Here is a 14,976-nt window from a genome sequence, read left to right on the forward strand (position 1 = left end):
GCGCCGCACCCTGTCACACTCATGGCAGGGCCGATGGGGAGGTTATGGCTCTACCCCGTCACACACAGAGCAGGGCCCGTGGGGGGGGGGGGGGTTGGGGCGCCACACCCTGTCAGACACAGAGCAGGGCCGATCAGGGGGTTGGGGCGCCGCACCCTGTCACACACAGAGCCACAGGGTGATCAGGGGGTTGGGGAGCTCCCTCCTATCAGGCACAGAGCAGGGCTGATCAGGGGGTTGGGGCGCCTTCCCCTGTCACGAACAGAGCAGGGCGGATAGGGAGGTTGTGGCCCCGCCCCCTGTCACACACAGAGCCGCAGGGCAATCAGGGGGTTTGGGCGCTGCCCCCTGTCACACTGATCCCGGTGCCAGGAGGCCTCGCGGCTCCGCTGATCCCAGTGCTGGGAGGCATATTACCCTTTTACTATATAGGATAGAGGCCTGGTGCACGGGTGGGGGCTGGCTGGTTTGCCCTGAAGGGTGTCCTGGATCAGGGTGGGGGTCCCCACTGGGGTGCCTGGCCAGTCTGGGTGAGGGGCTGAGGGCTGTTTTCAGGCTGGCGGGTGACTGAAGCTCCCAACCGCTCCTTTTTTTCTTTTTTTTAATTTATTCTGGGCCAGCTTTAGCTCTGAGGCTTGGCTCCAGCTGTGAGGCCTCGGCTGCTGAAAGCAGGTATCTGGTTTGTTTGGGTTCTATAATCGAAACACTGTTTCAACTCCAGCTCTGAGATCCCGGCTGGCTGAAAGCAGGTTTCTGGAGTTTGTTTAGATTCTATATTTGTAACAATGTTTCAAACTGCAAGCTCAGAGGCCGGCAGCGGCAGGCGGGGAACATTGGCTTCCTCCGTCACTGAAGCAAGCAAGCCTCCTGTTCGCTTCAAGCTGCCTGGCTGCCGGCCGCCATCTTGGCTGGCAGTTAATTTGCATATCGCCCTGATTAGCCAATGGGAAGGGTAGCGGAGTGACACCAATTTGCATGTTTCTCTTTTATTAGTGTAGATTCTTGTATGTGTCCTGACCAAGGACACTGCTCTACCAACTAAGCTCCTGGGCTAGGTGCCATCTTTTAAATTTTCACATCATCCTGAATTATGTTTCAAGAATCACGTTCCTATCCTGAAATGCATTAGTCATTTCCTTAAAGGGGCCTCTGGGAAAGTTCCAGAACTATTTTGGCTGGAGTGACATTATGAATAAGTGGCTTTTGTGTCTATCTAGATCTTTTGTTAACCATACATCTTGGAACTGTTTTTTAAGTTCTTTTTACAGATGTTACGGAGGCACTAAAAGTTATTTTTTACCTTATGAGAAATATAAAGTGCTCTAGAAAGGTAGACTCAATGTAGTGAACCTTCATCATTTAAAGGTCAAAACAGGGGAATAAGATCAGCGGAGTGTATGTGTTAGGTGAGTTGCTGTGATAACATGGGGAAGACAGTCCTGGAGGCAGGGAGACCCTTGTGGAGTCTGACTTCATGCCTCAGGTAAGCCAGCCAAGGCCCCAGTAGTGCCGTGACAGTGGGATGGAGGTAAGAGCTCTGACTTGGTGATGGACCTGATTGTGAGAGAGAAAGGCTAGAACGAGGCCTGGTGTACAGCTGCTGATGGCAGTTCTGTAAGAAATTATTAGTGAGCATTCACTAGGAGCTTTGTATGTGTGTTGATTCACTTCATCCCAACCATAGCTCTGTGAGGTGGGAACTTTATTCCGATTTTACACTTGAGGAAACTGAGGCTCAGAGAATTCCAAAACTTCTCTAGATCAGCCAGCTTCTCCTTGGAGAGCGGGGATGCAGCTTCAAGCATTCTGTCCTCAGAATCTAGCCTTTCAGCTGTTACACTGTGCTGCTCCTGAGTCTGGTGGGAACATTGGGAGGGGAAGGGGGCAATGGCTGGTATAGATAGATGGAACTGGCCTAGAGGCAGTGGGAATTTGTATGTGCAGCTCGGACAAGCAGTTCAGGGTGGCCTCTTCCCCCCATGGGTGGGACAATGGGAAGAAGAGCCCTTGAAGGAAATGGGAGGATCAATCAGGAAGGTAATAGGAGATGGGAGAGTGGGTCTGGGAAAGCCCCAGGAGGGGTGGCCTTGCCCTGCAGGCCCTCTGGCACCAGCTTCAGCTGTTCAGCCATTAACCCTCTGCTAGAACAGAGAACAGTGAGCAAGGTGGTGACTAGAAAGTTCCTGCCCAGTTTAGGTCTTCTTGTGACATCAGCTGCCATGGATGAGTCAGACTTGTGTGGGTGCGTGTTCGCCTGCGTGCATGTGTGTGCGTGCATGTGCATGAGTGCATGTGTTTGGTGGCAGTCTTGTTGGAGAAAGGTTGTGGGTGAACAGTCTTGGCCTGCACATTACATGGCTCCATTCCTCTCTCTAATCACTAAGGTTTTAACACACATGTTGTAAGAACCTCCAGAAGTGGTCTGGGTATTGAGTAGCTCTAGTTCCCTTTCTTCTACTCTTAAGGCCGAGAACCATAGCATCTTTACTATAGACATTTTTGCCACCTAACTATTTGGCCATAAGGCAGTTTTGCCATAAAAAAGGTAAAATAACTGGTTGACATGTTTTGTTTTGGTTGGTTTGGTTTCTTTTTGTTTAGTTGGTTTATTTCTCCATGAACAAAGTACTTAAATATAGTGGTGGTTAAAATAGCATTTCTTCCAGATGACGATGATTTGCCCCGAGAGATAGTTGGTTTCTTATTTTGGATCACACAACATTGGGTAGAGAAAGAGAGTTGAACCCACATTTCCCATAGGACAAAGACAAGTGCTCAGGTACAAGCCACAGAATAAAATCAGGTATTGGTGCAGTGCCTGATTTGATTCTGTGGCTTGTACCTGATGAACCTGCACACATTTTAAAGGTGTAGTCAAATGGCCCTGGCTGGTGCGCTCAGCGGTTAAAGCACTGGCCCACACACCAGTGTCACCGGTTTGATTCCCGGTGAAGGGCACGTACCTGAGTTACAGGTTCCCTCCCTGCCCTCTGGACGGGGCGCATGTGGGAGGCAATCAGTTGATGTATGTCTCTCACATCAATGTTTCTCTCTCTCCCCTCCTCCCTCCCTCCATCCCTCCCTCCCTCCCACTCTTTTTGAAAGAGCAATGGAAAGAATGACCTCAGATTAGGATTAACACACACACACACACACACACACACACACAAAGGTCGTCAAATATTTTATATTTTTTATATTTCACAATACATATTTTTAATGTTATTCCTTTTTTTAAAAAAATATATTTTATTGATTTTTCACAGAGAGGAAGGGAGAGAGATAGAGAGTTAGAAACATCGATGAGAGAGAAACATCGATCAGCTGCCTCCTGCACATCTCCTACTGGGGATATGCCCGCAACCAAGGTACATGCCCTTGACCGGAATCGAACCTGGGACCCTTCAGTCCGCAGGCCGACGCTCTATCCACTGAGCCAAACCGGTTTCGGCAATGTTATTCCTTTTTAATGTCCCTCTTTTGTCATGATTTTGTGTTTTTTATGGTAAAATTGCCTAATGTCCAATTAGTTATGCAGTGAATGTTTATGGCAAAAATGCTACAGTTAAAGTACCTGAAACTGTTCTCACTGTCCCCCCTTCCTTGACTCTAAGAGCAGTCCTGGAAGTAAGCGGGTATTTTAACCTTCACTTTCCTTATTGGGGAAACAGACCCCAAGGTTCAGGAACTTGGTCCCCGCTAGAAAAGAGTAGAGACTGGATTGGAGCCCATGGCCAGACGCCACCTACCCTGACTGCAGCCTCTGGCTTATACCTGTTGTTGGGATTATTGTCTAGGGCACCGGGACCAGAGCTCCCAGGCCAGCCCCCAAGAAGCAGGGTCTGGAGAGTGTTCTCTCAGCCTGGACTATGTTTATGGGTTTGGCAGTATGGATTCAGGCACAGCTGCAGTGAGCTGAGTACTTAGACACAGGGTTGTGCAGGTAGGTTTACAAACAAGTGGCCATACTGTTGGACTGTGCCCCTCTGCACTGGCGGAGGAGGTCCACAGAGGAGCCACCTCCAGGCCAGGCCAGGAGCGACAGCCTCAGGTGACAGCTTCACTGGCTGTGGCATGGCTGGACCTCTCTTTTGGGGAGTGGGCGATGCTGGGGCTAGGTTCCCACCCTGTGAGGGAGGAGGTGTATCTACATTTTATGCTGCTGCAACCTGCCCAGGACCAGTCATCCAGGGAGGAGAGGTGCTGGGCTTGAACCCTGATTGGTAAGGCCAGAGCCAGAGGAGGATAAGCTTAGACCTGAGCTGGTCACTGGACGAAGGCCGATCTTTGGTGCCAGAAAGGGGTGTTCACACATCTGCCTGTGTAAAGGCCTGAAATCTCGGGGGCTCTGACAGATCAGATGAACGGAGGAAAAGCTGTGGCTCTCTGAGCTGTTACAGTTATTTGGGGATGTTAGGACTTTGGGTGGCTGTCCTGAGCCCTTGCTGTTGGGGAAGATACGATGGTCCGTCTTGGTGTCCCCTGACCATTCTGTCCAGCACATGCTGCTTTCCCACTCTTCCACAAGAAGGCAGACCTCTGCAGGCTTCTAAGTGGAGACCTGTGTCTGCACCTTGAATTCAAGAGAATGGGTCCTGCCTTGAAGAGGGCAGGAGTGTTGTTCATGTGTGGCCTCTTGGGGATGGTGATGGTGGCCCCAGGGGTAGAGGCCACAGTGACTGGCATGATGGAGCCTAAGGCCCTCTGATTGCCTCTGGAGTGGGCAGCTCTGTCGGCCTTGCTAGGTGGGGAAGTAGGGCTCAGCAGGTTCAGGATCTCCACTTCCTCCCTCAGGCTGTGCCCAGCTCCCTAGCCAGATTCTGAGCATCCAGAATGCCACACTCAGGGAGGTACTTAAAGAGAAGCCCAGAGCTCCCCTCAGGAGGAGGTGCTTTGAACTAGACTGAGGACCGGAGGGATTGGGGAAGTGGTGCTGTGGACGGCAGAATAGGCTGAGAGGGTGGCAGGAATAGCCACTCCAATAGGAGGTCATGCTGTGTTCCAGGAAGTGTTGGACCCTCAGGCTCAGGGAGCAGTGTGGGATGAGGGTCAGTTAAGAGGCGGGTAGGACAGGTGGAACACCTGGCTGAGGAGTGAGGCCTCCCCCTGCAGGCACCAGGAAGTATGGCAAGAATGGACATCCATCTCAGCTGGGCTGCCTGCTATAGCTCCCTCCCCCTGTGGACATGCCCACCCAGGGCCGAAGGGCTATTTAAGCCTCAGCTGAGGTTACCAGAAGAGGAAGCCATGGCTTGGGACTTGTGCTGCTCTAGAGGAGCAGTCACCTGGGCCATGGGGACACCTTCTCTGGGGAGTAGGCTCAGGGTCAGCTTTCCTGCTTGCCCACCCCAGCAATGGCACTGAAGCCACTTAGACCAGCGGTTGCCAACCTTTCGGACCTCACAGACTACCAGTGGTCCACGGACCACCGGTTGGCGACCGCTGACTGCAGTCCGGTTAGGGTACAGAAAGCATACAGTGCTCCCTGGAGGCAGTGACTGGGAGCTAAGGGGGTGGGCAGGGAGAACATGGGGAGGTTTGTGAGCTTGAGAGTCCCTCCATGTTTCCGTAGCTTGGCTGCACCCTTCCATGTTGCCCTTCTGCTCTTTCTCCGTGCCTGGCATGGGGAGACACCACCTGGAACTGCTCAGGAGGCTTCCTAGGGTGGCACTGTGCCCTACGTCCTCCTGAAGCAAACGGCCTCACTCCTGCATGCTCTGGGTGCAAGCTGATCAGTTGCTTGGATAGACACCTGTGGAACTTGGGCCAGGACTCCAATGAGCCAGGCATCTCACTGGCTTGCCTGGAGCTTTGCCCTGCCAGCCTGGATAGGTCCTGGCAGCCTCGAGCCTCCAGATTCTCCAGGGAGACCAGTGGGTCCTGATGGCCGTTCACAGTGCTACCTGGACTCAGCTGGGGTTTGTGGACATCACGCACCAATCGACTCCTCCTAATGTTTCTCCCCTCTGCATGTCTGATCTCGCACCCCGTGTAGGCATGACGAGTATTCTGATGTCAGCCATCGGACTCCCTGTGTGTCTTAGCCGCGCACCCCAGCCTGCCAGTCCTCCCGCCTCCTGTCTGGCCTCTAAAAGTCACAGCTCAGTTAAGAGATTGAGGAAAATGTCCATGAAAGGTAGTTTCTGCTCACAAATACTCTCTGGCCTCTGCTCAGCCGCCTCCAAGTCTTGCTGCCTCTGACTTCCGCATCAGTCCCTCTTCTCTGACTCCCATGGCCCTTCTCCGCTTCCTTCACCTGCTGGGACGTGGGCTCCGAGCCCTTCTCCCTGCCGTCCCAGAGTTCAGGTCCTGTCTCCCTGGCACAGATGGCAAGTGGCCTGTTTTTATGGACTGTGACTTTGTAAACACAGGTGTGGGGTGAGGCCTGCTCCAGGATGAGGGATAACTGTCCCTTTCCTGGGGCCAGTGTGTGTCTCAGGAAAGGCCTCCAGACCTGTCTGGCCCCCCGGGTGGGTCTACTTCACAGGGGTCCCCATGACCACTGCCCTGCCCATCACCCTGCTGAGGAAGAAGTGGTTTCAGAACCACTGTGAGTTTTAACAAGATTTGGGTGAGAAGTTCTAAACCTGTCATTTCTAAAGCCGTTTGTGGCTCCAGCTCCATCATGGGGCCAGGGGAGCATGGACTGCTGAGAGCCAGTGACCTTCGGGATGATGTGAGCAGGGAGCACGGCCCTGGCTCAGCCAGTCCTGGGTTTTGTCTTGGTTCCAGCACTCACCAGCTTTGTGATCTCACACAAGTGTCTCCTCCATTCATGAGCCGATGCCTCCTACTTAGCAGATTGGTTGTGGGAGGAGTAGACAGTATACACAGGAAGCACCTGGCACATATTGGGGTGGCTGCTCTGATCATGTCCACCGCCTGTCTAACCAGCATCCCCTAGGACAGATGAAAGGCCCAGGGAGGGGGCAGGGCTTTACCTACCCAGCCCCACCCCACTCCCCCCCCTCACCCCCAGCAGTCCACGCAGGCTCAGGTCCTGACTCCAGTCCAGTTCTTCCTCTCCTTGGAGGTGGAGACAGACAGGTCTGTGGGCAGGACAGGCCAGCAGCTTTCCGAGGCACTCGGGTTTGCCTGAAAGAACACTTAGGCTCTTGGCAGACCTGGCCTTCTTGGGCTCACATGTCCCTTTCATGGGGTTGGCTGGCTCCCTTGGAGAAATGTGGCTCGTGGAAAGCTACCTTCAGTTAGAGAGGCTGCCTGGGCCAGGGCGGGTAGGTGGGGGATGGGAGGCTGAGCTGCGCCTCACCAGAAGCGGCCAGTGACTGGTCCTGGTGGATGGGCTCCTAAGCTCATCCGGAGACTGGCCTGTAGCCACCAGGTTTTTCTGAGAGGCTCCTCCCACAAATCTGAATAGTCTCCGATTCCAGGACAGCCACCCAGTGTTGGTGGTCATTGTGCTTTGGCCTGGCTTTCTCACCAGAGTCAGGTCCTCGAAGTTTGTGAGTGTCTGTGCATGTATGGGTATGTATGGGCGGAGAGGGGGCTTATTGGTATGTGTGTGTGGAGGCGTGTAGAGTATGGTATTCTTTTGCCTGCAGCTGCCTTTCAGGTAGTAACAGCTAATGCCTTTGTAGTTGTCAGCTTTGGTCGGTATTAGGTCCACTTTTTAGACGAGGTAACTGAGACTCAGGTAGCATGATTTGGTCCCAGCACAAGAGCCAGACATTGCCTGACCCCAGCCTATCTGCTCCCCTCACAACTGTCACCTGGCCTCTGGTCTAGAGGGAGCTCAGCGTTTGAAGCCTCAGGCTTGTAAGTCTTTGCAGCCACAAACTGATGGCCATGAGCTTGGGTTCAAGCCACAGCCCTTTGGTGTTGGAGGCTAGGATCTCCCCAGTGACCTTGAGGCAGGATGAGGAGCCCTGCAGGACTGTGTTCCCAAGTTGCCCTGGTCTCCCTGGCCCCTCCTCTCCGCTCTCGCACAGGCTTTGCTACCGTTCTCTCTGGTTCTGCCGCTGTCTGTCTGGACAAGCCCCCTGGCTGTATGGATTCCCTCCTGTCCTTGGGTGAGGCCTGTTGGTACGGGGTCAGTGGTGCAGGGCTCCCCTCCCAGCCTCTTGCACATGTGCACAGAGGAATGGGAGGTTTTGAGAGGAGCGGGCGGCCAGGACACCCTTCCTGCTGCATATCTTGGCTGCTTCCCAGATCACTCGCCTTAGGAACCGAGTAGGTGTGTCACTAAGATTCCACAGTCCGGGGACAGACTCGAGAAGACTTGGCAGCTTATTGTGACAGTGTCAGTGTGGCCGTCGTCTGCAGTCAGCGTGCACACAGACGCTCACACGGGGTAGGCACCCGCTACACACTAGCCTCATAAAACTTCTCTTACCGAGACTTTATTACAAGAATAATGAAACTGGAGTGAAATAACACTGCCAGCACACGCTCCAGAATAATTTGTTCTAAAAACTGCTGTTTGACTTTTCCGCATGTCCTCCAAGGAGCCTGGGTCTGGTTTCCTGACCGAATGTTCACAGGGACCTGAGGGCTGTGACCAGCTGCTGTCTCTGCTTCTCTTCCTCTGCCTCCGGGGCTCCTGGGGCTGGGCTCCCAGTGCGTGGGCCTGGATAGGGCTCAGCCAAGCAGAGTGTTGTGCGCCTGACTCCAGGTCTCCCCTCTTGCATGCTGATGTTCCTCTCAGCCCTCCTGACCCCTCCTGGCAGCTTGGACTTCTCCCTTGTCCTCCTTTCTCTGTGGTTTCAGCATCTCCAGTTCTTACTCCTTGGGACACAGCTGATGTTCTCTTCTCTTCTAGGAGGGACTTCAAAGCCAGAGCCCGAGCAGGTGGTAAGAAACTATACTGAAGAGCTGAAGACAGCCCCAGATGAGGTAGGTGCCAGGAGCCAGGCTGCTTGTCGTTTTGTTTGGAAACAAGGGGCAGCTCCAGACAAGAAGGCCGCCAACCTGGTCTGTGCTAGAAGGGCACCTCCGATGCCTGCACCATGCCCTGGGCACTTGGGGTTAATCTCCCAGCCTCCCTGTGAGGCAGGCCTTACCAAGATGAGGCGGCTGTAGCTTTTGAAACTTAGATTTCAATCTTAGCTTTGTCACAAACAAGTGTGATCCTGAGCAAAGCTCCTCGCTTGCTGTACCGGGCTCTGTGTAGTCCTGTGCCATCCTGGGGGTTGGGAGTCCTGTAGACAAGGAATGGGAGAGCCTGCCCCACTCCCCGAGGGCTGACGCTGGTGTACAAGGGAAGTGGCCTTGTCCAGATAGCAGTCCTACCCCTTGGCTGTGGGAGAGCAGGTCAGGGTTCCTGTAATTAACAGGGCCTGCCAGACCCTGTTAAAGCGTCAGTAGGACCGGAACCTCTCTCCGCTGAGCCACATTGAGGGGCCGTGAGTGCCACTTGTCTCTGACTTGATGGCGAGTCCTGAGAATCTGGAGGAGGTGGGCTAAATGTCAGTCCTTCCCGTACAGAACCGAGGACTCTTCACTGGCCTGTTTCTCCTGCAAGTCGAGTACGTGAGAAACATACGGTCGGTAAAGGTTTAGACAGAAGCCTGAAAGGCATCCTTGTGTCCCCCATCCTCCCTCCAGTCCTCTCTGTTCCCACTTCACAGCACTAATTTTTCTTTCTTTTTGCCTTTGTGCTGAAAACCTGCTGAAAACCCCTCCACGAGACCTGATATATAAGACAAAGCCCCGACTCCTGAGCATGATCAGAAGTTTCTAGGATCTGATCCTCACCTGTCTTGTCTCATCTACACCTTGTTCATCCTGCTCCCTATAGGTGCTACCACCCCTCCCAGACTATACGCTGGTTCATGCCTCAGATCATTCTCTCCCCTGTAGCCGGAACGTCCATTCCCACTCCTACCCATCCAACAAGTTCCCCTTTTCCTTGTAAACCCAGCTTGGAGGGCCTCTCCTATTTTCTTCTCTATCTGGCTGTTCCTGCTGCTGTGTTGGCCTCTGCTTCTGTTCCTGCACTGGCCCCTGGCTCAGTGCTGCCTGTCCTTTCTCGTACTATGGTAAGCCCCCGAGGGCACAGATCCCAGTGACTCATCTGTTCCCAGCCTCTTGGAACAAATGACTGTTGAATTGACTTTGACTGTAACTCTGGCAGGTCAGCAGATGAAGGCCTTTTCCTGCAAGTCTTGCCTCTGGGTGCAGTGTCTCTTTTGGCGAACGTTCCCTGTGTTGGTCCCCCTCCAGGACTGCATCATCTGTATGGAGAAACTGTCCATGGTGTCTGGGTACAGTGACGTGACCAACAGCATGACCATTGGACCAGTGGCTGTGGGCCGCCTCACCAAGTGTAGCCATGCCTTCCATCTGCTCTGCCTGCTGGCCATGTACTGCAATGGAAATAAGGTGCCTACATGCTGACCCAGGGTGGGGGCCAGGGGTGACCTGTCCCGGTCATGCTGCATCTGAGCAGGTGGCTGTAGCTGCCTTGTGAAGGACCTGGGGTGTGCTCAGAGGCAGCCCCTTCCCTGCAACAGGATGGGGTTGGGGGCTGGGGGTGGCAGGTGATGTCTGGCTGCTCTTCCTTCAGTGGCGTTTAGCCAGAATGGACAGAGGTTGGGAGGACGGAGAGAACTGAGACATGTGGCAGACCTTCAGGCGTGGCTTGGCCTTTCTCCACAGTATCCCTGTGTATCCTGTACCAGTAGGGTGCCAGCACCAACAGCTGATCAGTCACAGGGTTTCTTGCTTGACTTGAAATGTGAATAGACTGTGGGGACTTTTGTTCATAAACCTGATTTTCTACCTGATGCCAGTCTCCTTTAATGAAAATTATATAACGAGTTTCTGGTACAAAACTTCTTTCTAAGGAAGCTGTTGGAATCAAGTTTCTGTGTGAGGAGGCTGCCTGGGAGTTGGGCCACCTGCCCAGACCCGATGTGTGATGTCAGCCGACCTGCCCCCCTGCAGGCCTCCTTCCCATCTAGATGGTGGGTGGCTGTGCCTAGGTGCTCCCTCGGGGCCTCCAGTTCAGTGTGTGGCGTTCTGCCTTGTCTCAGGATGGAAGTTTACAGTGTCCTTCCTGCAAAACCATCTATGGAGAGAAAACTGGGACCCAGCCTCGGGGGAAGATGGAGGTGTTCAGCTTCCAGGTATCCCTCCCTGGCCACGAGGACTGCGGGACAATACTCATAGTTTACAACATTCCTCATGGCATTCAGGTAAGGGCCCTGGCAAAGAGGAGCCTCCTGGGATCTGCCTGGAATCAGCCCTCTCCCAGCAGTCTGTCCCCTGTCACTGTGGGGATGTCCAGGTTGCCAAGTTCAGGCCTCCAGGAACCAGGAGGCACTAGTGCAGGGGGTTACAGCAAGCTCTTAGGAAGCAAAGATGGCCCTCAGCTCCTTCCTGAGATAGGGAAGGCTTCCTGGAGGCAGAGACAACTTAGCTGGATCTGTACTTGGCAGAAGGTCAAGTGTATAAGCAGGAAGAACACTTGTGTTGAGGGGCAGGACCCTCTTGGGGCCACAGGACAGGACGGGGAGGTGCCAGCGTGAAGACTGATGGAGAGACCGGCTCAGTAGCCAGATGAGGCTGGGTTGGGAGTAGCAGGGCAGAGTCTCGATGTCAGAAACAAGACAAAGATCCTAGCAGAAGGCCGCAGGATCCCAGGGGAGACCCAGATAGGAGCACTGGCCCCTCAGGCCTCCTTCCGTGGGCCAGGGTTGATCTCAGAGCCTGGGGCAGTTTGGAAAGATGCAGGGCAGTGGGGACCATGAGACCAAGGGGGCCCATCCCTCTATTTTGTTTAATCATGTGCTCTTCCCTGGTTGCCTTCTACTTCTTCTCCTTGGCTGAGAGTGAAATTTTAAAGCATTCTAGACAGGGTTGGAACCATAGGGCCAGAGGGAAACTTGTTGCTATACGTGACACGTCACTGTGTGGCAGAGGACAGGAGCAAGGGCTGTGCAGACCACACTCCTGTGCAGACCACGGCCACTGTCTCAGGGCCCTGCTCCGGCCACCTCTAGAGTGAAGACTGGAGGGGCCTATGTGCTGGAGTGAGGGTGTCCTGAAGGCTGGCAGACGTGCTGTCCAGTCCAGAGAGCCCCGTGCCTGGAGGATTGCCGAAGGAAGTAGGAGCCTCCGTCCAGCCTCTGAGGGTTCTGTTCTCTTCAGGGAAATAGAAGAAGTTAGGAGTGTCTGGTGCCAGGCGGAGTAGCATGCATTCAGGGAGGGCAGCCATGTTTACGTTGGGTCTTCTAGGGGCAGGATTTGAGAGAGGCGGCCATTTATTTGGCCACTTGAGCTTAGGAACAGCCCCCAGCCAGGAGGGTAAAGGGGCGAGGCTGGGCCTTGCATGTTTTGTGCAGCTCTAGTGGGTGAGCCCCTCTCGGAGCACCCCCACTCCCTTGTCTGTGTTCCTCCTGCAGGGCCCTGAGCACCCCAACCCCGGGAAGCCGTTTACTGCCAGAGGGTTTCCCCGCCAGTGCTACCTTCCCGACAATGCCCAGGGCCGCAAGGTAAAGCTCCATGCCACCCTTGGGAAGGGCCGCCTGCTGGCAGGCCTGTGCCAAGTGCTGGTCCAGTGCAAGGCCACTCCCTTCCCAGGAACCCTGCTGTGGGCTGGGCATCCTCAAGGTGCCGGGAGTACCGGGTCGTACTTTCCTGGGGCGTGGGGAGGAGAGACTGTCTTCGAGCAGCCTAGTGGGCCAGGCTGTGCCTCTGCACTGATACCCGAGGTAGGACTTCCTTGCCTGTGGGAGACAGAACAGCTAGTGTGACAGCTTTGAGATGGGAACAGGCTGGGCAGATGTGAGGAGTCTGAAGGAGGACCAAGTGGGTGAGGGGGAGTGAGGTGCACAAGGAGCGAAGGCGGTTGCTGGCCTGTGGTACTGGGGCTTTAGTCTAAGCACTGCATGATGCCATGAGGTGAGGGTGTCAGCAGAGCTGTAGAAGCTGCAGATTTTAGGTTTGACAAAGCTGTCTCTGCTGCTGTGAGAGGATGGACTCCAGGTGGCTGAGCGTGGAGAGCAGCAGGAACAGGAGAGAGCAGGGAGCCTGGATTCGATGAGGAGGGACAGAAGGAAGCTCATCCAGGATGTACTTGGAAGTAGGGACTAATCAGGTGTCAGGGGCTGAGTAAATGGCAGCACTGTCCGAGGTGGGAGGGCCAAGACTTGAGTCATGGAAGTGCTCGGTGTGAGGTCCATTGGGCTGTCAGAACAGCAGTTGGCATTCCAGAGGGGTCAGGGTTAGCGCTAAAAGCTGGGGACCCCCACAGATGGGATTTCATCTGGGACTGTGGATGACACCACTTAAGGTGGCAACAGAACAGAATGGAGAGGAGAAAGGGCCCAGCTCCCAGGGACCCTGCTGGTGGTTAATGGCACATGTTGAATGAACCAAGGTCCTAGCATGCAGCACCGACACAGCCCACAGCTGACATTGGTGGGTGGCTGGTGCTGCTGACCTCATCCTTATTCCTGGGGCAAATTAGGGGAGGGCAGTGGGTGCTCCCACCTGTCTCCTGGCAAAGTCTTCCCCAGGGTGGAAAAACCTGTGAAGGCCAGCGCTCATTCACCCTTCCTTCCCCCTCACTTCCTCTTCCTTCTCTTCCTCCTCCTCCCGGGGCAGGTCCTAGAGCTGCTGAAGGTGGCCTGGAAGAGGCGACTGATCTTCACGGTGGGGACGTCCAGCACCACAGGCGAGACGGACACGGTGGTGTGGAACGAGATCCATCACAAGACAGAGATGGACCGCAACGTGACAGGCCATGGCTACCCCGACCCCAACTACCTGCAGAATGTGCTGGCTGAGCTGGCTGCCCAGGGAGTGACCGAGGACTGCCTGGAGCAGCAGTGACCACCAGCTAGCAGCCAGCCGCCCATCCCCACTGCCGGCTGGGCTGCTCTTGAGATGGACCGGCAGGAAGGTGCTTTCCGCAGGAGCTGGCATGTTTATGGGGGGTGGGCATTTTCCACCGAAGCTGGGGCCTCTCCTGTTTGCCTTTCCTCCTTCCTCTTCCCCTCCAGGCCTGGATTTGCATGGGAATCCGCAAGCCTGGGGAGTTGTACTTGTGGGGGCTTAAGATGCAGCTACCTCAGTGCTGGGGACCTGGCATGGGCTGAGGAGAGACTGCCCCACCCCTAGCCAGGGGCAGGCATGGGTCTGGGTCAGCTTCTCATACCTCAGATGTTCTGTTTGCAATAAATGTCCAATAGCCAAAGTCAGCAGGCCCTAGTGTGTTTGTCAGTGGAGAGGATGTGTGTGTATACGTGCACACGCGTGCATGTGCGTATGAGATGTATGAAGGCCCGCGCACACGTGTCCTGCTGGAAAGGACCTATGGCCATTCAACTCCCATTTCCTAAATGAAGGAACAGGCTGCAGTGAGCCAGAGAGCCCATGCACTGACCTGTGCTGCTTCCCCATCCCCCACTCCAGTCCTTGCACTGTGGAGTCCAGCAACTCTGAGCCTCCCCAAGTTCTGGGGAGCACTGCTCATAGGAGGCAGGTGCTGCTGCCTCCATTTTCAGATGGTGAAACTGAGGTTCAAGGATATAGTGACTGGCCCAAGGTCCCAGCTAGTGGTAGAGCCAGAGCTGGAATCTGGGACAGGATTGGTCTGATATCCTCAAAGTCATAATCCTTCTGAACCCTTTCAGAAAGAGGATCAAATACTCTCAGACTCGCTGTCTGCCGGGGGTGGGGTGGGGTGGAGTGCTTGTGGCCTGAGCCTGGAGGCGCACACAGCCGCACTTGGGCCAGGGCCAATTTTGCCTTTGTGGATCCTTCCTTTATAAGAAAAATGTTAGCCTTGGCCAGGTGGAGTGTCGTCCTATACACCAAAATCTTGTGGGTTTGATTCCCAGTCGAGGGACATACTTAGGTTGTGGGTTTCTCCCTCTAAAATCAATAAAACCGTATCCTTGGGTGAGGATTAAAAGAAGAAGAAAAATTGTGCCCGACTGGCGTGTCTCAATGGTTGAGCATCAACCTTGAACCTATTCCCAGTCAGGGCACATGCCTGGATTGTGGGCT

General features: G+C 54.4%; 1 protein-coding gene across 11 annotated transcripts in view; it reads left to right on the top strand.

Moving 5' to 3' along the window:
• The window catches only part of DTX2 (deltex E3 ubiquitin ligase 2), a 40,284-nt gene extending 26,119 nt beyond the window's left edge, over positions 1 to 14,165 (top strand). For 3 of the 11 annotated variants that reach the window (XM_023753480.1, XM_023753479.1, XM_023753481.1), the window contains 7 exons: positions 5,996 to 6,136; positions 8,780 to 8,853; positions 9,881 to 9,998; positions 10,094 to 10,341; positions 10,995 to 11,156; positions 12,366 to 12,455; positions 13,570 to 14,165. In XM_023753480.1, the coding sequence (XP_023609248.1) occupies positions 5,996 to 6,136; positions 8,780 to 8,853; positions 9,881 to 9,998; positions 10,094 to 10,341; positions 10,995 to 11,156; positions 12,366 to 12,455; positions 13,570 to 13,797 (1,061 nt within the window). In that variant the 3' untranslated portion in view covers positions 13,798 to 14,165. Of the gene's footprint in view, positions 1 to 5,995; positions 6,137 to 8,779; positions 8,854 to 9,880; positions 9,999 to 10,093; positions 10,342 to 10,805; positions 11,157 to 12,365; positions 12,456 to 13,569 lie in introns of those variants that run through there. The other 8 variants (XM_023753482.1, XM_023753484.1, XM_006088259.3 and 5 more) reach the window with 8 other exon arrangements.
• The last annotated feature ends 811 nt before the right edge of the window (positions 14,166 to 14,976 follow it).

Source organism: Myotis lucifugus, unplaced genomic scaffold (assembly GCF_000147115.1).
Source record: "Myotis lucifugus unplaced genomic scaffold, Myoluc2.0 scaffold_45, whole genome shotgun sequence".
NCBI classification, from domain to species: Eukaryota; Metazoa; Chordata; class Mammalia; order Chiroptera; family Vespertilionidae; genus Myotis; species Myotis lucifugus.